The 22969-nt window shown below is 39.7% G+C and overlaps 1 protein-coding gene across 1 annotated transcript in view; it reads left to right on the forward strand.

The window, feature by feature from the left end:
- The window catches only part of ATXN10 (ataxin 10), a 1037424-nt gene that overhangs the window by 928815 nt on the left and 85640 nt on the right, over positions 1–22969 (forward strand). Inside the window, exon 10 of the mRNA XM_086952750.1 lies at positions 6837–6900. Within this exon, the coding sequence (XP_086808876.1) occupies positions 6837–6900 (64 nt within the window). The remainder of the gene's footprint in view (positions 1–6836; positions 6901–22969) is intronic.

Here is a 22969-nt window from a genome sequence, read left to right on the forward strand (position 1 = left end):
ACAGATTTTGCCATCTTGTTTAATTGTTGTTTTATGATTTCAAACAATTTCCGTGGTCTGTTTTTGGCGTTATCCAATTCTGTTCTGATAAATACCTTATTTGAGTTGATGATCTTCTTGTTATATTCATTTCTGATTTTTCTGAGGGATTTCAGTTCAGGGGAAGATGGGTGTTGTCACCATTTTCTTTCTGCGCGTCTCAAATTACGCCTTTCTTCATTCAATATTCCATAAACCATGGGTTTTTAATCTTTTCCGTGACTCATTTCAATTTGAGTGGTATGGTGGCATTGACTATTTCCGTTACTGAGGTAGTGTAATGGTTCGTTAGATCGTTCACATTTTTCATGTTGCCGGGTGGGGTTAAGTCTCTCTTGCAGCTTTCAATTAGAAGATCCATATTTGAGTCTCTGGTATCTCGGATCCATCTTTTTATTTTGTTAGTTTGAATGGTTTTTATCTTCTCCCGCGATGGTATTAGGAAGGTTATGGCGTGGTGATCTGACCAGTCGCGAGGTTCAATGGAGAGGATTGAGATGTCATTATTCTTCGAGATAATCCAGTCCAATGTTGCTCCTTTCGAGTGTCTTGGTTGAAGACATGCTTGGGATAGTTTTAGTTCAATTAAAAAGTCTTTAAAGGCGTTTACCTTTTTGTCATTGTTGTCGTTCCAGCGTAGATTGAAATCACCTAAAAATATATTATTAATGTCGGTGTTGGCGTTAGCAGTGATGATCTCCATCAGTTGGTCAATGAAGTTCAAATACCGATCAGGCTGATGGTAACCCCAACGCTACTGTCATGCAACGAGGGTCAGGTACTTCACCTAGACGCTCAATCGCTGAAATTGCACGCATGGCTCCTAACTTCCTAGAATTTGAACATTTCCAAATTCCTCAAGACTGCCGAGACATTCTAAAGAAAGCAAGAGCCCAGAGTACATTAAAAACTTATCGTCTCAAATGGAAGCGCTTCTGCGCTTGGTGCATCTCAAACGCTTTACACCCTATAGAGGAGCCAGCAGAGAAAATACTGCCTTATTTATTGCATTTGGTGCAATCTGGTCTTCTTTTTCTTCAATAAAGGTCCACTTAGCGGCTTTATCCAGATACAGGAAAATGGCCAACACTTTATCGCTCTGCTCTTCATCATTAATTAAACAATTCATGAGGGGTCTTTTCCTTGCTTTTTCTCCAGTAAAGCCTTCACCGCCGGAATGGGCGCTTAACACAGTCCTCTCACAGCTGATGAAGCACCCGTTCGAACCGATCCATAAAGCTGATCTAAAATTCTTGATATGGAAGGTTGCTTTGTTATTAGCACTAACTTCCGCCAGAAGAGTGGGAGAAATTCAAGCCTTCACTATAAAGGAACCCTTCTTGCATTTTTCCCCGGACTATGTCACTTTGCGGACGAATCCAACCTTCATACCAAAGGTGCATTCCCAATTTCATCTAAATGAACCAGTCAAACTGAAAGTTTTCTTTCCAAATCCTACAACCCCGGCGGAAAGAACATTGCATTCTTTAGACATCAAACGATGCTTAAAGTTCTATCTCCACAGAACCAAGACTTTAAGAAAGTCAGATCAACTATTTGTAGCTTATGGCCAGACTTCATTGGGAAAAGCGGTCACTAAAGCCACAATTTCAAGATGGATAGCTTCCGCCATTCAGTTCTGTCACATCAAGGCTAATCGACCATTGACAAGGTCTGTTCGATCTCATTCCACAAGAGCTGTGGCAGCGTCTGCAGCTTTGTTTGCAGGAGTTACGCTTGAGAAAATTTGCCGTGCTGCGACATGGAAGAATGTCCACACGTTTACAAGACACTACTGCCTGCCATCAGCAAATCAGGATGATGCGGCAGTGGGCCAAGCTGTTTTACGTCACCTGTTTCCATAAGGAGTATATTCAGGTACTAATGTTGGCTTATTTCATATAATGTACATACAATTCAGTATATTGTTTATAGTATGCAGACATATGTTAACATATTGTGTGTTTTTAAGGTGCTTAAAGTTCCTTTCCAGTAGGAAATTGCACGATTTCTATGTTGAATCTGAACATGATTTATTAATAGATCAATCTCTAGGCGATTATTGGTTGTTAACTATACATTCATGGGGGTGCACTACAATAGGTCTCCACCATCCGCAACCGACTTTGCCTGGCTTACTGCTTGCTATTCTGATTCAGGCATGTGAATCTATGAAAGATACCCCAATACTGGATAAGAAAACAAGTTACTTACCTGTAACTTCAGTTATCCAGTATTGGTATCTTTCATAGATTCACATGCACCCACCCTCCTCCCCGGAGAGTCAGTTCTCTAAGTTTGGGATACTTGTTTTCTACTTGCGCTACGAACATCTGAGGAGAGCTGGCTCTGCAGAGAGGGTTCTAGAGGGTGCTGTAAGCTGATTGATTGGAGCAAAGACTTTGGTCTTTTTAGCATAATGAGGTAGATAGGCTACTATAATTTAGGCCTCAGGCCTTTTCTAGGGCCTTCTACTACAAAGTTCTTTTGGCACTGCTTTTTTATTTACCGTGGGACTCCCGCCTCGGCGACGGGGAATGATTCAGGCATGTGAATCTATGAAAGATACCAATACTGGATAACTGAAGTTACAGGTAAGTAACTTGTTTTCTTACTTCGCGCAAATCTACAGAAAGGTGAACTTCACCATTAGCCTCTTTCACCATAACTACTGGAGCCAACCATTGAGTAGCTTCCACTTCTTCTATGATGCCATTATCCTTTAACTTGTCCAATTCAGTTTTCATCTTTTCTTTGACAATTAAAGGCACACCTCTAACTTTGCTCACAACTGGTTTGCCCCTTCTTTGATTCTTATTTTGTTTACATATTTCTTAATACAGTCAAGTTGTTTTTTAAACACTCCAGGAAACTCTTCCTCAAAATTGGGCTTATTGGAATCAACACTATTCACTTGTAAGATGTGTCTCAATTTCACTGGGGGAGTCTCTCTGGAATCTAGATATACACTTAATTCTTTCTGATGAATCCAACTTCCCTGCAGTAAATCTATCTTTGAAGTGAATAGAACACTTAAAATATCCTACAAGTTTGATGGGTTGACCATGATCCTGCGGCCCCGTGGAAAATCTGTCTCAACAACACTACCCAATACCACAATACTCACCATTAATCATAGGCCCATAATTTACCAAGACAAACGTTGGGCTACTGAATCAAGTGACCTAATTAATCAGATATGTTCAAAAACACATTATGTACAACTGCAGTATATCACTAACATATTCATTCAAATATAACGGAAACATTTAATTAAGTCACCTTGGCGATGAATTAACTGATGGTAACAAGATTTAGCAAACAAGACCAGCTTGTCATTTCAAAATCTATTTTATTAATTTTATTTTCAAAATAAGAGCATTTTAAGCAAGTAATCTTCATTAGCAATTTCAAGCCTCTTTATTAATTAAGTAAAGGCACATTAGAATGTCACTTCAAAGACAATCAGCATGTAAAATATTCAATGAGATAAGTCCTCATTCCCTAAATTCTATTTCCCTAACTAACTCTTTAGAAACCTAAGGGAAAAGCATAAGTTATCTTACGTGAGTCAAAAGTCCGACAGTATCTCACGCTCAGCAGGATTCAGGAACGAACCAGCAGGCTCCTCCCAAGGGGCCAATTTTTATACCTTTTCACAATCTAAAACTAACTAAAAGAATACTTTATTAGTGACATAAAACGCAGCCATTGGCTGTCAGCCGTCAGGCCATATTAGCTCATCGTTCCACGATCCAAACTTGTGCCTTTCAGTGAGACCATTGTCTTTAGTCCTTAAGCGACACAGGCTTCCGTAAATGGTGCAAAACTATTAAACAACAGTTTCGCTGCTTCCTTAGCTCGGCATCTCTGCCGGAACCTGTCTTGCAAAACTATCAACAACGAGCATGTCTTGCACAGTTCCATTGATATATTTATTTTTTCGGACTTCATCTTGTGGCAACCTTGACCACGTCCTCTTTGCTGTGCTCGGCTCTTCATGACAGGATTTTCAAACACGTATTCAAAAACATTAGGCCTCAGGCCTCCTTTTCGAAGCACGAATAAGCAAGGAAACACAAGACATCAATTAATTCGAGTAATGAAGAATATTCTGTTACCCACCCTCCTTGCTAATGTTAACCCATTAGTTTATATTATCTAGCTTTAAGCAAAAACGAGAAGGCAGCATTATAAAAACCCTCTTCATCCAGGATTCTCCACGAACCTATGCCACATATATGACACAACATAAACAAAGGCAAAATAAGCACATGCCATTTAAATAGACAGCCACAATTAATTAGACAATTAATTAGACAGACAATAGACAAGATTAATTAATTAATTTTTCACAAACTTGCAGGTGCAACATGAAAGCACATAATGTTACCCTCTGTGTTCGTGAGTGCAATTTTAAACTAGGTTGAATTAGTACAAAGATCATGCAAAAACTATTAATATTATTAATTTATTATGGGAGTTTAATCTGCGAGTATAAGCGCATCAAATTACTGAAACTCGCTTCAACAACTACCATAACCTTTGGTAGGTATTTCAGGTTTTAATAAGTTAACTTTACATGCTAAGAGTTTTTCAAAGAAAACTCAGGGGATTAACGTTATCTTTGCACCACAATCAAATTACATAGAAACCGTAGCACCATCAATTTGAACTGATTCCCAGGGACCTCCTGTGCTAACTTGAACTTGCATGATGATTTCATCTTCTGAAGAATCATCAACAAATTCACAAGATACTTCTTGAATTCTTTTTTGTATTACAACAAGTTGAAAGATGCCCTTTCTTCCCACATTTCTTGCAAGTGGTTTTCCATCCTACATAATACTTAAGATTTGTATGGTATCCAACATCACCACACCTATAACATTTTCCAGAGTTAGATCGCGAAGAATTTTTATTCTTTTTGTGGCACACGTGGAGCATTACTAAAGTCTTACTACGGTGGATGTTAACTAAAGCTATTATAGTTCTTTTTGCGCACAGAAACAGTTTGTGCTGTTTCTTCTTTTGGTGTAATGGCGTTCTTCTTTATCTCTTCAACACAAGCTTCACTGTGTGCAAAAGTCCTGGCAAGGGTAACAACCTCAGAGAGAGAAGGATTATCTTTTTGCCAAAAGCTCTCTCTAGCTTTCTCTACACAACACCCTAACATGAATTGATCACAAAGTCTTTCTTCAGTGTTGACACCAAAAGAATGTGTAGAAGCAAGTTTCTTCAACACAGAAACATATTCTTCAACAGATTGGCCTGACCTCTGCATTTGTTTCCCAAATTGATATCTTTTTAAAACCCTGGAAACTTTGGGTAAGTAGTGCAAGTCTAATTTCTTCATGCATATTTCGTACTTATTTAAGTCATTACTTATTATAGCAGATAAGTCAGGCAGGTGTTGAAAAATCTCTTGGCCTTCTGAGCTAAGGCAATGAAGTAATAGTCATTCTGCGCTTAAAGATGTACCACACACTCTCGCGTAATTGATGAAAACATTCTTCCATTTTTCCAAGGGATTTGTGGTTCCCCAGGATTCATAAGAAAGAAAGGAGGAGAAGGAACAGCCTGAGCATTTGAGAGCTTGTATTGTATTGTTCCATCCTAAGCGCAAGCTTCAGTTTCCTGGGCAATGGTCTCCAGAGGCAGGGGAGTACTTCAAAATAGTTTGACACTGCATATTTATCCATTCCTGGTGTGTGGCTGGCTAATCCAGTGGGCTACCTGGTTGAGTTCTATTATCTCTGGTTGACCTTTGGATTACCATTAAGATAATCCAGTGAACGCCAATATAATTGTCTCCAACATATACTGGTGTAGTTTCAGTTGTATTGGTTTGTGGTCTTCAGTCTGTTGCATGCAGGCCTCCTAGACATGCCCACGTGAAACCCTACTCAATGAATTGAGTTTTTCAGCCTGTTGCGTAATGTGCATCCTCAAGGACATGGCTAACGCATGCTTGTGTATTTGATAGCCTTCTCTTGAAGGGGCAAGCTCAGCTGTGCTGTTAATCGTCTCCATCCCCTTTGTCGAGGACCCTCGGTCCTCCTGTTGAAAGTCAGAACAGGGTACTCTCTGCCCAGGGCCAACTGTTCTCTGCATTTGACCAAAGGCCCAGCTAAGATCCGAGTGAATCGTCCAGCCTATTTGGAGCACAGATTATGTACCACCTAGTTAGTAATTGATCTACAACCTGTGCTATCTACGGGAGGAACCCAGCACCTGGAAAGGTTACTGCAATAATATAGGGGGCACATTTTGAAAAGCACCAAACTGGAAAAAGATGTGTCCTGCCATTTTCTCGTCCTAGTACCGGTTTCTATTAACTGAACCATTTTATTTTCAGCAGAGTGCAGTCAGCAGTATTTCCTCTCATGCTGAGAAAATTGCAATCTTGTTAAAGTATACTTGCATGATATACGTGGCATTACTCTGCTTGACGACATCATCAGAATGTCGTTGCCAATATTATTGAGAAAATGAGACCTTGCGAAGCATCTTTTTTAATGCTAGTGTTTGAAGGTTATTCGGAAGTTTTTAGGTCTTTTCTGCCTGAACTACGCAGTGTCAAGTATTTATTTTAATTAATTGGTTCTGTGCCCTGGTAAACAGCAACTTTCTGTATACCTGTCGCAAAAGACGGAAGACAAGTAAAAGTTACCCGAAGAAAAAATACCCTGGCAAAAGTATAACACTAATTGGTTTCTAGTCACCGGAGTTTGTAGTGAAAATGCATTTAAGATGCAACAAAATGCTTCCTAAACTGTTTTTTCTCTACATTTTAGGTTCACCAGCTTGATGCCATTCCACTAATTTTGGACAACTGCAGTATCGATGACAACAATCCTTGTATCCTTTAATATACATATTAATTTGCTTCACCGTCTTTCTTGCAATTACTAGGGTTGTTGATGGTCAGCTCTGGCTATAAGGTGAGTTGTAGTTATCGCTGGCGATGCTTTATCTACATTGTTTTCTTTCTGAAAATTAAATGGCTTCTGGAATAACATAGGAAACTGGAATGTGTTTCAGAAAACGTAAATGAAATTGCACGATTTTGAAATAAACAGCTAACCTGAATAATTGTCCAGTGGATCCTCTTAAAAGGTGCAGCATAAACAAAGAATATTTAACTTATACATTTCTGGATTCGAAGAATAGACAACTGTTCATTTTGGCATTTAATACAGAGATCAAAAAAATCTATTTTCCATGTTTTAGGTTGTTTCCGTTTTTTGGTTGATTTAGCATTACATGGCTAACAATATTTTTTAATCGATTATATATTTGTTAGGGGTGCAGTGTAATTACCTTCTACAGTATGTAAAAGAGTAATGGAAATTTGACAAAAAGATAAACCATTTATTTTAGTTTATTTTATCGATTATTATTACATTTACGTTGGTTGAAAATCACCATGGCTAATGACATTTACCAGCATGAGGTCGAGTGAATTGTGCCAGTTGTTCTGTTGTGGGCACCCTTATTTTATAATCGAGAATTTTCTTTTTGCAGAAAATACCATTATTATCTGTGTAGAGTTCTGCAGTTATAGAAAATTATTTAGCTAACCCTAGAGATAGAGAGTAGGGGCGGGGTCAAGCCAATTTCACTTTGATCTTGTTTTTCTTGCACATTGTGTAATGAGTGTGAAATAAGCAAAGACAAAGCCTTTTACATTAGTTAGTCTGTGTTGAATTGTTATGTTCTCCAATCCTACCCTGTTCCTATTCAGTATTGTAACACCTATTGGATTAACTCATTGGTTGCTGAGGCTTTACCCACCCTCCAGAGTTGTGCACTCTTTGATGTTTGTGGTGTTTCGCCCTTAGGCCTTCAAGACTGAATCAGTCTTAGCCACATATCACATGATGGTGGTGATTTTTCAAGAGTATCTTATCATGTAATGCTACGAAGATTGATTAATTTCTGATGATGCCATAAACACATTGGAAACTGGGTTTACCATACCATTGTTGTCTATAGCTTTGTATCTTCCCAGAGCCATGCATCCTGTTCAAAGCTCCATTGCTCTTGAGCTGGGTTTGCAATCTAAAAATACCACAGCAAATATACATTAAGCTCATATGATGGTTTCTTTTAAATGACAAAATACGCTTTTTAGTGACTGAAGTCCAGTACCCTGAATGATTTGCCCCAAATGGAATTCTGGACAAATTTGAATTCTTTTTTCCTTTGTTAGGGATTTTAAAGATACCAAGTGTTTTTGGATTCCCCCTTGAGAGAACCAAAATTAGCCAAAATATAGCAACATTTCTTTTGTGAAATTTGGGGGAAAGGGCTGTGCAAGAAAGTATGTTAAAAACCAACAAAAGGTTTTCTGTGCAAAGATTCCATCTCCCCAACTTCCAGAAACAAACAGAATTGTAAAAAACAAAAATTACCACAGTTTTTTCAATTTTCTAAGTGACAGTCGATTTTTCCTCTGTGTGATGACCTTTAGGTGGAAACAGGTGGTAAGCCCATTGAAAAGCTATACATTTCTCAAAACTTGATAAAATGATGAATTGAGCAAGGCAACATTTGTGTAGATCACTTATGGGTTACCAGAGCAACTAATGATTGTAATAAAAAATTATGACAATAGGTCAGAAAAATGGAAATTGGTGATGTTTCTATCTGTAACTTTTAGTCCCGATAGCTTTACGAAAGTAATGTGCCATTGCATCCTTCAGACGTAGGTTTATGCGGTGTTTGTTGGTTGTCCAAGAGCACATGATACCCAGAACCAGCAACTGAACTGCAGCTAAATTGATTTTTGATTGTGTACCAACTATACTTCAATTCATATGGTAAAATCTAATAAATAGAAAATGGGTATGTTGGAAGCCTGTGCACTTTTAAAATTTGCCGAAGATGCTGAGTTTAGGAAATAGTAGGTCTTATTGCAACTCTGAATTTGGCGTTGACCATACTGCCATGTGATTCAAAGGTCATTTTGCAAAATGTGTTTTTTCAACTGCACTGGCTTATATTTGGAAGCCAAAATGGAGAGAAATTCAATAGATAATAACAGATGTTATACTATTCTACTATTCTAGGTTTCCACGCTTCTCAATATAAAAACCGTGCCCCACTTAGGCCCTAAAACGCAATGTGATGACATCACATTTTCACTATAAAAATTGAGCCAAAATTGGCAATATGGGCAGCTGCTTTTATTTGTGCTTAGCCGCCATTCAGTAAAACCTAACAAACCCAGTCATTTCTTCATATAAGACCTCCAGGGGGGGTCAAGGATGATGGCTTGCATGGATCCCAGGATGTGTTTTTTAGCCAGAAGGCCTGCAAACCTCAATCTTTTGCTAAATTGCTAATTTTTCTTCACATTTCTATAAGAGAAAGTTCCAGGATTTCCGGTGATCCACAAAATTCCTACCACCTATCTTTCCCATACTTTTCCCAATAAAAATAGTACCCCACTTGTGTGTCTGGGTTATGTGATAGGCCCCAATACAACAACATGGAGACACCAAGTTCTCACCATGGTAATTGAGATATTTTGGTACTGTGGGTTGCTGAGGTATTTTAGCTTGTGGTCAGCTGCAACCCAGGGAAACCTACCAAAATGTAAATGCCTGTAAATGTTTCAACCTTGAAACATTTGTGAGACTGTCTTTAACAGAGAGTGTCTTGAGCACTATCAGTCTGCATTACTTGCCGCTACAGTCAAAAGGTACGCCACGGACGGTGTTTGTGGAGGTGGGGTCAAGGCTAAGTAAGATTAGCGGCATGGTCGCAGCACTTTGGCCCGGGCTTACAAGTGGCTTTATGGTAGGTAGAGTGAGGGTGTGTGATGTGTCCTGCAGCCTCACCCCCTTTACCCTCTTCTCCTGCTGCTGCAATTTTTAACCTGCCTTAAACAGAGTTGGCATTCATATGCCCATCCAGCCTACCCGGCTGTACGGCCCAAAAGTCTTCCCACTCTCCTGCAACCATAGAAGCTAATACGACCAAAGAGAGTTTTTAATTTGGAGAGACCACTGGGGCTATGAAAAGACCGCGAAAAGGTCGCGAAAAGTGGGAAAGTGGCCACAGTAGCAACAGTAATTCCAGAGAAACTCCAGAGCAACAGAAGCCTGCATAATTCTGGAGCAGAAGGCCGGAGGTTGGGAGAAAAGAGGAGGTAAAGCTGCATTAAACTTGAGGGGTGCGCTAGGTATCAGCAGTGTGGTACCTGTCGAAGTGCAGTAGTGGGCAGCTTAGTGGCTGGTGCGGCTTGAGCCAGGGGCCGCCTATTATTTTCCTCGCTCATGACCCTCTTTACTCCACACTCAAGTTACCTCTAATCTTCATTCAATCAGGCCCACTTTACTAATGTGCCATGTTTTTTTCAGCCCTTTTTCATGCCTCTATCCCTGCACTAGCTGATACAGGCTGTTGATCTGCTGTGACTGAAGCTTCTCGGTAACAAAGACACTGTAGAAACAGCTGTCCACGCTCATGCCCGCTCCAGTACCCCATCCATCGCTCACTTGCTGTGGTGCAGTTGATAGACAGCAGGCAGACAGTGTCCTTCTTTTTCGCCCATAGCCCGCTGCAGGTTTACCGTGCCTCACAGCAGTTTTCCAGAAAAGTGTGCATGGTGGCCCAACTTGAAGACCAAGAGGGCAGAGCCTGATGCAATAATATTAGGATGGTGTGGGTTCTTGAAGGTGCAGAGGGGCAGTCAGTGGACTTATTTTTGAAGGACTTGATTGTAAACCACCTCTGCCCCAAGCGTCTCCAATTTTTCTCAATCCAACAGGCTCATGGGGCACCGATTCCACCGCCTAAACCAATGACCCCTGCCCCCTGCGCATGATCATCTCTAGGATTCTTAATTATAGAGTATGGGATGCCATACTCGAGGCGGCTCGCTCTCATGGAGACTTGACATATGAAAATGCCACTGTGTGGTTCTTTCCCGACTTCACACTGCTAGTGCAACGCAAGCGCTGAGACTTTTAGGGGATAAAGAAATAAAGGCATACATTTTTCATTTTCCAGCAAATGTTTTTTAATCATAGCATACTGTGCACAACTCTGTAGGATTCCTTTTGGGGATCCTGCACGTCTGCATTTATCTAAAAAACGATCCGTGAATCTATATGAGTCCCTCATCCTCCATCCATTTACTGAAATGTGTGCACTCTGTGGTGTATGAGATGACAGTTGCCAAGAGCGATGTGCTTTCCAGAGCTCGCTCAAGCTGTGTAGGTTTGTGGATGCAAGGAGGCTAGAAGGAAAGGGTTGAATTAAGGCTTCTTTGTGGACAGCTGTAGGAAGGTGGAGTGTTATGTGGTGATGTTAGTAGAGTGGTAATGAGCAATAAGGCTTCTTTGTGGAAAGCTATAGGAAGGTGGAGTATTATGTGGTGATGTTGATAGAGTGGGAAAGAGCAATCAGGCTTTACTAGAGGAACATGTGTTAAGAAGTACCAATATGGACGGTAAGTATGAAGAGAGTTAGAGTTTTGTGCCCTCTCAATTGTCAATTAAAATTCATAAGAAAATTCAGACGTTCTTAAGAAGTTGAGCGTGCTTATGTTTTATTTCATTTTTCACAGTATAGTCGGACAGCCGACACGTGTTTTGCCCAAAAGGCCTATTTGGGCCGCGGCTTTTTCAAGGCAAAATCAAATGTCCAGTCAGATTCGTGATTCAATAGGGGCCGTAGCCAAGGTCTCTACGGTCCGGGAACCGCAGCCAAGGTCTCTGCGGTCCGGGAATCGGAAGGAAGTAAGTCAGGAAGTATTTTAATTCCTCTATACAAAAAGGGCCTTAGATCGCATCCAGGTAATTACCGACAAATAGCTTTACTGGATGCAACGGGGAAAATATTTGCACCTAGAATTCTCGATCACCTTTCCGAATGGGTGGTAGAGAAGAAAGTACTCCCCATTGAGCTAGCAGGCTTTAGGAAAAACCATTCTACGCTAGATAATATTTGTATGTTGAAATTAATAGAGGAAAAATACACAATCTATCGTAACTCAAATGTATTTATGGCTTTCATTGATTTTTCTACAGCCTTCGATAAGGTAGATCGACCTCTACTATGGAGAAAACTTTAAAAAATGGGTTTGCCTCCCCCTAATCTATCCTTGATCATAGCACTCCACTCGCAAACCTTGTGCAAGATATTAATGGGTGGAAATCAAGGATTATCAAATGTAATCCCTACTGAAAACGGTCTCAAACAGGGCTGCTTGTTAGCACCGCTGCTATTCTCCTTATATATAGCAGACTTACCTGGTTGCTTTGCTCAAGATGATGGAAATGCCCCGAAGATCAGTACCCGTCCTTTTGCATGTCTACTATATGCACGATATAGTAGTAATGGAGTTAACTCCTATTGGGTTGAATAGAAAGTTGGCCTCCTTCCAAAAATATACTGTGGCCCACTTTTTGAAAATAAACTTATCCAAAAGTAAAATTTAAATTTTGAAAAGTTCTAAAAGTAGGAAATCATATAATTTTAATTGGCAAATCTGTCCTGAAAGACTGGAGGTAGTAGATTCATACCTCTATTTAGGGAAACTTTTAACAAGCAGCCTGAAAAATATTCCTCACATTTCACACTGCTCTAGTAAAGCTACTTCGCATGCAAACGGCTTGCGCATTTTTTACAGCGCTATGGGTAGGAGACATTTCATAAATTTATTGACGGTTTTTAAGGCAAAAATCCCCCCAACCCTGCTTTTTGCGATATAATCAATACCTGTTAAGGACTGGAGCTTTTTGGACAAGGTTAAAGGCCAGATACTACGAAAAATATGTAATTTTAACACCTTAGTTCCAACAACAGCAATCAGATTGGAATTTGGCTTGATAAGCACCTATACTCAAGGCTTATCCAGGGTTCTACGTTGGGGTTATCAGCTAAAACATAGTGACCCTGATTCACTAAGATGTGTCTTATGCCTTGAAATCTTTGACGTTAAGGCTTACCCTTCCATCATTAGGATTTAAGTCTCTCTTAAAAAATCTGAGTGGCAGAAATAGTTTCGATAGAGACATTCAATCCTGTAACTCTAAAGAAAGATTAAAACTAATAATTAGGACAAACTCTCCGAGAATTGCACAAAACTATTTCTTTTGGAACTTAGAACACAGCATTCGTCGCTTACATATTTTAGGTCGCATGAATCTTCTGCCCTTAAATGACCTAACAGCAAACTGGTCTCAAAAATCCGAATAATGGGAAAATTTTTAATTTGTGTATGCTGAGCAATCAGACTCTGGACCATGTTTTGTTTGTATGCCCAGCATTGAGCCGGTATCGTTGGCTCCGTCCGATGTTTTTACAAAACTCCGTTAAAAACGTAGCATCAGCTCGAGATTATCTCTTTTGTCCTAAAAACGAAGCAGTCTGCGTAAAATTATTTAATTATTTTAAGGAATTCATGTATATGTTTTAACCTTGTAATGATGTTTTCATAAGATTGTGTATAAAATGTAGCACCAACCTGAGATTATCAATTTTGGACGAAAAACGAAGCAGTGGGACTAAAACTTTTTAATTTCTCTTGCCTTTTTAGTACACTTTTCAAACGGGTGGTTATCCCCTTAGCTAGCCTTTTAGCTAGCTTTCCATCTGTAGTAGTCTTTAGTTTTATTAATTTGTATTTTGCACATTGATAGGCAGCTATTAACTGCTATTTTTCTCATAATTAGAGTTAGGTTGCTTTATGCTTCCCACTATGTTCTGTTGTTCATTCTAAAAACTTATATGCAGTGGGATTCAGGAGGTTTTTCTCTTGTGAGCTGGTTGCTACTGAATTGCTTTTTGCACAGGTCTGATTATGCCCATGTTTTATTCTGTCTCTAATTTTAAATTGGTTCTTTAGTTGAAATGGAACTTTTGGTTTCTATTAAATGAACTGTCATCTTATATAGCGTCCAATATATCATTTTAGGAGTTATAATGTGGAAAATATCAAGTACTGTATGATCAGGTTTTCTGATAATATTGTTTGTTTTTTCTTATTGAAATTTAGCTAATCGAAGGCAGGCTCTTGACCATTTTTATGATGGTTTGTGATTATGCTTGTTATGTGTTTCTGTTTTATTTGTAATTCTATGAATGTATTTCATGTGGACCTCCTAGGAGTTCCAAATCTTTAATAAATATATTGAATTGAATTGAAATTGGGTTGAACTCACGTTTAAATTACTGAAACCTTTAATGGACCTAACAAGAATAGTTGGATTATTACTTGTGATGGACTACCATCCCCCAACTAAATAATCTCTTTTTTCACACTAAGAAACCTAAATTAAAGGGTGTCGAGAAAGAGACCTTCCACAACAAAAACTTAACCTGCATTAGCATTGAGATGTAGTCCATTTGAACCACTTACTATAGAACTGCTCTAGCATCAATTCTCAGTATACTTAAAAGAATAAGATGCTGTGGTTATTACCCTTTTCAGATTAATTTTGTCAAGATGTTATCACTAAATCCTGATGGTCAACTGATTATGATTTCTTATTTTAGATACTATTGTTTACACTATGAACCATATAGAGAATGGGAAACAAAGGGAAGGGAATAGGTATTTTCAGTATGAAAGTAGCTACTACAATGCTCACCACCCTTAAGATTGTTCTCTCTTAACTGGTAATTAATGCTGCAAGCTCAACTAAAAGTGGCGTATTACATGGTGCTGCATTTGACAAGGTAACTGCACTGTCAGTGAATAATCGGTGTGCCTTTAGTACTTAGTTACTTCGACCCTTAGTCTGGCTGCCAGTTTTTTTTTAATTAAAGCAACTTTGTTTTTTTTGGTTTTTTTTTCTTTTTATTGAGAATCCATGAGGCATGATAAGAGATCAATGTACATAATTAAAAAATACAAAAACAATATACAACATAAGCAAACCACCTAAATTAACATTACAAAGGTAATATAGAGGTCGGTTGTCGAATTAGATAGCTTAGTGTCTAATTGAGTTTATACTTGTAAATCAAAGAATAATTGGTGTTATTAATATGAATGTAGTATACATTGTGAGGGCAAATGTACACAGAGAGGAGATTAGAAGAGAATATAGCAAATAAGAACATTAGCGTAGCCATAATCCAGAAAAAGGAAAAACAAATTCAATAAATTTGCTACAATCTGCTATCACGCCAGGCAGCAACTGGTGCCCAGGTCTTCAGCCCCACTTCTCTTAATTTTTTACCCTTAAATTCATACATAGCCGCCTCTATATTGTGTATTCCTAATAGTCTAGACAGCCACATTTGAAAGGTTGGGGCCTCCACATCTTTCCAAGCTGCTGAAATTAAAATTCTAAGTATGGCTGTAGAGATAAAGATTAAAGCTTCAGTCTCAATATTTAATTTCAATTTGCTTTGGCAACCTATGATCATGAGTGTAGGAGACAGGGTTATCTGAGCATCCAACAGCCTCGCCCAGAATAATTCAATCTCTATTTTAATTGTTTCAAGTTTCTCACACTCATAGAACATATGGGTAATATCGGCTGGTCCTTTGCAGCATCTAGGGCAGTTGCTGTTCTCCCTCTTACCCCAATCATAAAGCTTGGAGGGGGTGTAATAAAGATTAAATAGTGTTTTGAAGTGCTGAGCTCTTAGATTGGAGGAGCGTAGGAATCGTTTGTCCATTACAAGGGCTCTGTCGAGGTCAATGTCCGGGTCCTCTAATTTTAAAGCCCAGGCTACCTCAGTTTTGTCCATGTCGTCCTGGGATTCCTCCAAGAAGAGCCTATACAGTCCGTTGATTCTAGGTTCACCCCCCTTCAGATAATCCAGTAACTTACACCTCTCCCTCAAGATGATACGGGGCCTTATTGATCTAATTGTGCTGACTACCTGAGCATATTTATGATCTTGACTACCCTGGAGGGAGTGCCTTTGTCTTAATTCTTCCAGAGTTCTACACTCATCCCTGACCATGACTTGCCCAAGTGTCAAGATACCCTGTCGCTCCCAGTGTCTCCAGGACCCATCTTTGCTTAGGTTAGGAAAGAGGCCCGAGTTCCAGAGAGGGGTGTGGTGATTGTATTTAGAGATTGCCAATACTTTCTGAGCTGCTACCCAGACCCACCATATCCCTTCAAGTGTCTTGAATCTAGACTTGTTATAATATCTTCTTTCTGGTTTCCTTAATAATACCCCAATAGCCTCGCTACCGAGCAGTAATTCAAAAATAGATGGGATCACATCTTGTCTGATCGGGGGGTTTGTATTGTTTCCCCCTGGATCGAATAATATAGCCATCTGCGTAAGAAGACAAGACCAATGGTAGTATCTAAGATTTGGCATTCCCAAGCCGCCCCTTTCCTGAGGCAAAGACATATATTTCATAGATCTTCTAACCTTTCCATACTGCCATAGGAAATTCATGAAGATGGATTCTATTTCTTTTATAATTTTCCCCTCTATTTTAAATGGGATTGACCGGAATTTATATAGGACCTTGGGGAACATAGTCATTTTGATGACATTGGCACGACCTATTATTGAGAGTTGTAGTGTGTCCATTCTTTTTAGATTTTGCCTCATGGAGTTAATTAAAGCAACTTTGACATTTAATTTTTTTAGCAGCTTATTGATGTACCAACTCATGGTGAAAGTAATATTCTCAGCCTCATAGTCACAAAAAAGCGCAAAACCCTTAAATCCTGTCATTAACATGCACCACCAACCAACTCCTATATAGATATGGTTGTGTATATGGATTGATAGATGCATATATGGATAGATAGATGCATAGATAGATAGATAGATAGATAGATAGATAGATAGATAGATAGATAGATAGATAGATAGATAGATAGTCAACCTGCTGGTGGTTGTTATAGTTAGGACCTAGTTTCCATAGGACAGCCTTTTTGTGTTATGCAAATAACATGGGCGCCATTTGACAAATTAGTACGATGCTCAGTTTAGATGCTGTGTTGAAAGTTTTGGGGTGATTCGTTAAGCGGGGGCCGAGAAAAGGGGAGTGACGCGATGCGTTATTTCCCACATGCAATTTCCAAAAGAGATTTTAGAGGAGACTACAGCCCGAACTGCTGTACCGAATTACACCAAATTTGGCAGAAAGCTAGCTCTTGATCCAGAACAAGCACTTTTTGTTACTTGGTGTAAGTCCGTTCAGTAGTTTTGGAGATGATAAAGGAAAACCAAATTTGTATATCTAGGTGCACAAACCCTCTGCGGATCTTCCCAATCTTGTGTAGAGATCTGATTAGCTGCCAACACTACAACCAGGAAGTTTTGGCAGCCATTCTGGGACTTGGGCTCAGCTGAGTCCCAAATAAATATGTTAAGCAAAAGAGAAGCGGGCAGGATTGGAATACCCTGACCCACTAGGTCTGGTATTGGGGTCCAAAGGATGCCGCCACTGCCAAAAAGCATTTTTTTATGTTTTGTGGCAAAATATAAAAGAATTCACAAATCCCTGTGACAATCTGAAGAAAAAAAAACAAGTGCAGTCTCCTAAGGTTGTTTGAATTTGAGCACCCACGTGGGCCAGGTTTCGGGGGTTTAATTTTGTATGTATTGGGGGGTGCATGTGATACCTCTGCCCATGGCCAATCTTGGCCCTGGGGACTGTCACCTCCCCAGAGCAGGCCGATTAGTTATTTTTAATGGAGGGGGGCTCAAGAGCCCCAGGGATCACCACGCCTCCAGGGCCATACGAACCCTCCTCTTTTGCCCTTAAAGGCCCTTGGGACCGCCACCTCTCTGGGACCACAAATTCAATGTAAAAGGGGAGGGGACCGCGCGGCCCCCCTTACAGGCCATATTAAACCCCGGAACGACCACCTCCCTGGGGCATGGACAAATTTCAATTGGGGGAGGCTGTTAGTGGCCCTGGGGTCCACCAATCACCAGGGCCGGCTCTATTTGTCCAGGGGTACCCACCCCGGGACATAGCTGTTCCCTCTCACTTGGCAGGAGTGTTGACAACTTCCACCAAGCGAGCGCTAACAGTAAGACCGCTCCCAGCCGTCGAAAGCAGGTAAACTTCTCCTGCTCATTTACAGTGGACTTTTCATCTGTTTTCCACACTCTGAAAACAGCTGAAATACTTAATAGAGGTGAATGCCTTGTTGATCTATTGGAGCACAAACTGATCTCTAGTAACTGTGATGAGTGGTTTCTTTCTTGTCTCCTGGTGAGAGCAGAGTCCGTGGTTCCCACTTTTAATTACACTGAGTATGCAAATGCCCCAAATCATCTGCAAGCTCCACCTGTTTGGTCCTGCCCTATTTTCCATAGTAGTATGCAAAGATCTTCCTGTCTTTTCCCACATTGATGGACAGCTTACCAAAAGACCCCCGAGCACGTTTCCAGACGAATTTGGTGACACATTCTTGATTCAGAGGAATACGAGTACATCTCACCAAACAAAGTAACACTTCATAAAGTTAAGAGGAAGTACCTTTTTTTAGGTGGAGATTCCCCTCTTTGTGGTCTTGTCCTCGTCTCTAGTAGGTTCATGTTATCACAGATTTGTGGAGCAAGACGCTCGAGGAACGATCACATTGCCGAAATTACGTGCACTCAAGGGCACTGGAGACATTTACTCGTGGTTCATTACGCAGCTGTTGTGTAGAATATTACTCAACCACTTCCAGACCCACACAGTCGCTCACACAGCCAATCACACACCCACAAAACCGCTAACACACCCACTCACAGACCCATACAGCCACTCACACACCTACATACCCGCTCACACACACCCATGCAGCCACTCACACACCCACTCACAGACCCATATAGCCACTCGCACACCCACTCACAGACCCATACAGCCATTCACACACCTATAAAGTCACTCACACACCCACTTGCACACCCAGTCACAGACCCATGCGGCCACTCACACACACACCAACCTATAGAGCCACTCACACACTCACTCTCAAAAGTTACAATTAGGAAATAAGATAATAAAAAACTTTGAAATTCACTAAAAAAAGACAATGGTTCCAGGGACATTATAGTTAGGAAATAGATATTTTTTTTAAACCCAAGAAATTCACTGAAAAAACAAAGGCTACAGTGACGGTAAAGGCCCAAATTTGGCTCGTACAAAACCAGTGAAATTCAGCAGTTTGTGACCTGAGCTAACTATAACTTATGCTCCCACAATGCTCTGCTTATGACCTCACATATTACATCACTTGTGACATGGTCACTGACATCACTGATGGCATCATCCACAGAACCTCTCAAACACCCATGCACACCCCCACACAATTACTCACGCACACGGTCACAGATCCATGCAACAACTCATAACCATTCACACACCTACTTATGCACCCACTTACACCCTCACTTACACCCCCACAAAACCACTCTCACACCCAATCACTCACACACCTGCACAACTTACACACCCACTCACACACCCATACAACCCCTCACGCACCTACTCTCACACCCATGCAATCACTCACACACCCAGAATAGTACTAGCAAATGCATTCACAGACCATTATAACCACTCACATACCAACTGACAGACCTATAAAGGCACTCACACACAGTGACCGATCCATCCACCAAACTTATAGATTTGGCCGCAGTAAAGACATGGCAGCCGCAAGCCGCCATATGTTGGGGCATTATTATGTCCTGGAGCGACAGTTACTTAACTGTTGTTCACATTAGCGACCTGCATATTGTCTCTCAGCGGTCGTCTGTGAAGTGTTGCATTTTGAAGGGACATAATACGATGAAGAGGTTCATCGTATTATCACATGAATGATATCATCAGTGATGTGATCAGTAATGTCAAATGAGATGTCATCAGTGATGTCATCAGTGATGTCATTTGAGATGTCATCAGTGATGTCATTTGAGATGTCATCAGTGATGTCATCAGTGATGTCACTGACCATGTCATGAATGATGTAATATGTGACATCATCAGCAGTGGATTGCGGGTGCGCGATATATAGTTAGTGCAACTAACTATATATGGAATTTCAATGGTTTTGTGTGAGTAAAATAAGGTTTTGTAAATGCGAATTCCTAACTATATATGGTCTATAACCTATGGTTTTTTCAGTGAATTTTCAAGGTTTTGTAAATGCTAATTCCTAACTATATATGGTCTATAACCTATGGTTTTTTCAGTGAATTTTCAAGGTTTTGTAAATGCTAATTCCTAACTATATATGGTCTATAACCTATGGTTTTTTCAGTGAATATATATATATATACATACATATATAAACATATATCATCTGTATATCTATATAAATACAAACATAAATGCATGCATACATATACTTATATGCATACAGATGCATGTTATTTACATGAAAGTTGAAAAAACACTAATAAAAGCAAAGCTAAAAAGCCACCTCATTACAAACAGAATTGCTTTAACTTACGAGGGCGAGATCTATTGCATTTTCAATGCTTGTTTACTTTGGTTCCATCAGGAAGGCATTCAGATGTGTCACACATTTGCCATAAATTCTGAATGTTAGCACTCTAGTTGCACATTAGATCACTGTAGTAAAGCTACTGCTCACCAGGGACGTCTGCTGCTGGTATTCAAAGTGCATGTTTCAGTCTGCATGTCAGAATTTTTTTAATGAAATAGAAGAGGATTTGAGAAGTCACTCAAAATGATCCCTAATTTTTCTTTCTGAAGCACTAATCATACTTTCTATGGCAAAATTAACCCCCTCATGTTGTTTCTTTTTAAATTGAGTGTTTTCAGACTTACCACTTCATTCCAATCAAGATGGCTTCTGGTGTGCCATACTTTTGTCATAAGTAAGACTGTTAGCGCTCTAGTTGTACTTTAGAACACTCTGGGACATTCTGTCATTGGGCTATACTTGGGGTACATCTGGGTGATATTTGGGCTACATTTAGGCTCTTTTGTCTCTGGTGGCCATCTTGGGAGACTGTATGTCAGAATTTTTTAATGAAATTGAAGAGGGTTTGAGAAGTCACTCACAATGTGCCCTAATTTTTCTTTCTGCAGCACTAATCATAATTCATATGGCAAAATATACCCCCTCATTTTGTTCCTTTTTAAATTAAATGTTTTAAGAGTTACCACTTTATTCCAATCAAGATGGCTTCAGGTGTGCCATACCTTTGTAATAAGTAGGACTGTTAGCGCTCTAGTTGTTCTTTAGAACACTCTGGGACATTCTGTCATTGGGCTATACTTGGGCTACATCTGGGTGATATTTGGGCTACATTTGGGCTCTTTTGTCTCTGGTGGCCAGTTTGGGAGACTGCATGTCAGAATGTTTTAATGAAATAGAAAAGGATTTGAGAAGTCACTCAAAATGTGCCCTAATTTTTCATTCTGCAGCACTAATCATACTTTCTATGGCAAAATATACCCCCTCGTGTTGTTTCTTTTTAAATTAAATGTTTTAAGAGTTACCACTTTATTCCAATCAAGATGGCTTCAGGTGTGCCATACCTTTGTAATAAGTAGGACTGTTAGCGCTCTAGTTGTTCTTTAGAACACTCTGGGACATTCTGTCATTGGGCTATACTTGGGCTACATCTGGGGGATATTTGGGCTACATTTGGGCTCTTTTGTCTCTGGTGGCCATTTTGGGAGAATGCATGTCAGAATGTTTTAATGAAATAGAAAAGGATTTGAGAAGTCACTCAAAATGTGCCCTAATTTTTCATTCTGCAGCACTAATCATACTTTCTATGGCAAAATATACCCCCTCATGTTGTTTCTTTTTAAATTAAATGTTTTAAGAGTTACCACTTTATTCCAATCAAGATGGCTTCAGGTGTGCCATACCTTTGTAATAAGTAGGACTGTTAGCGCTCTAGTTGTTCTTTAGAACACTCTAGGAGGCTGCAGTAGAACACAAAGGAATCAACTGACAGTCTCTGTCCTTGTTGGATGTACATGTTTTACTGAGAATGTCAGACTTCATTTTCACATGACTGAGAAAGATAATGTGAATTTACAGAAAATATGCTTTCAGTTTAGCTTATAGATCCTCTTCCAAACCACTGTGGGAAAATCATGAGATATTAGTTTTCTTTCAAACAATATTCATGATATCACAGCAGAAGGTTTTTTCACATGGTAAAATCACCTTAGAACCCACCACAATTCCTAAAACGAGTATGGTACCATCAACAAATGATTTATAATGTAACTAAAGTCCTAAAACCCTCTATTAACTACAATGCTTTTTAATGAGGTGCTATCATGTATATTGGTCCCAAGATGGCTGCCAACACTTCTTGGATGAAGTGCTGACAGCCAATCAGATCAGATGTGTGGTTAGGCTCCGCCCAGATATATATCTTTTTTTGAACCTAAATTACTCAAAATCCACTGGAGCACATATATTAAGACCTAGCAAAGGCACATCGGGCTAACAGTCCCTACAATTTTGCCAAGTTTCGTGCAAATCCATTCAGCCGTTCGAGCCAAAAGTGAGGCCAACCGCCCTATGGAAATTAACATGGGAAAAACGCGTTTTGGGACCCCCCCTTTTTTCTTGGCCCCCCCTTGATGAAACCCCCCCAAATTGTCAGGGGCTGCTCAGAAACAAAATGTTCCATTTTCCTGAAAATTTCAGCCAATTCCGTCCACAAACGCCAAAGTTATTAGACATAGAATTTTCAAAAATCCCATAGAGAAAAAATCCTAACTATATATACCTACTGGCGACCGCCAGTAGGTAATATATATACATATATATATATATATACATATATATATATATATATATATATATATATATATATATATATATATATATATATATATATATATATATATATATATATATATACATGTGGCTGATGTGGTTGCACTGTAAAGCAAAATAAAAAAAGAAGCACCGAATTGGGTCTACCTCGTCTTTTTGCGTGTTCTGGCTGTCGGTTTCGCTTGAGAGACTGAGACGAG

Source organism: Lissotriton vulgaris, chromosome 1_2, assembly GCF_964263255.1.
Source record: "Lissotriton vulgaris chromosome 1_2, aLisVul1.2, whole genome shotgun sequence".
Classification (NCBI taxonomy): Eukaryota; Metazoa; Chordata; class Amphibia; order Caudata; family Salamandridae; genus Lissotriton; species Lissotriton vulgaris.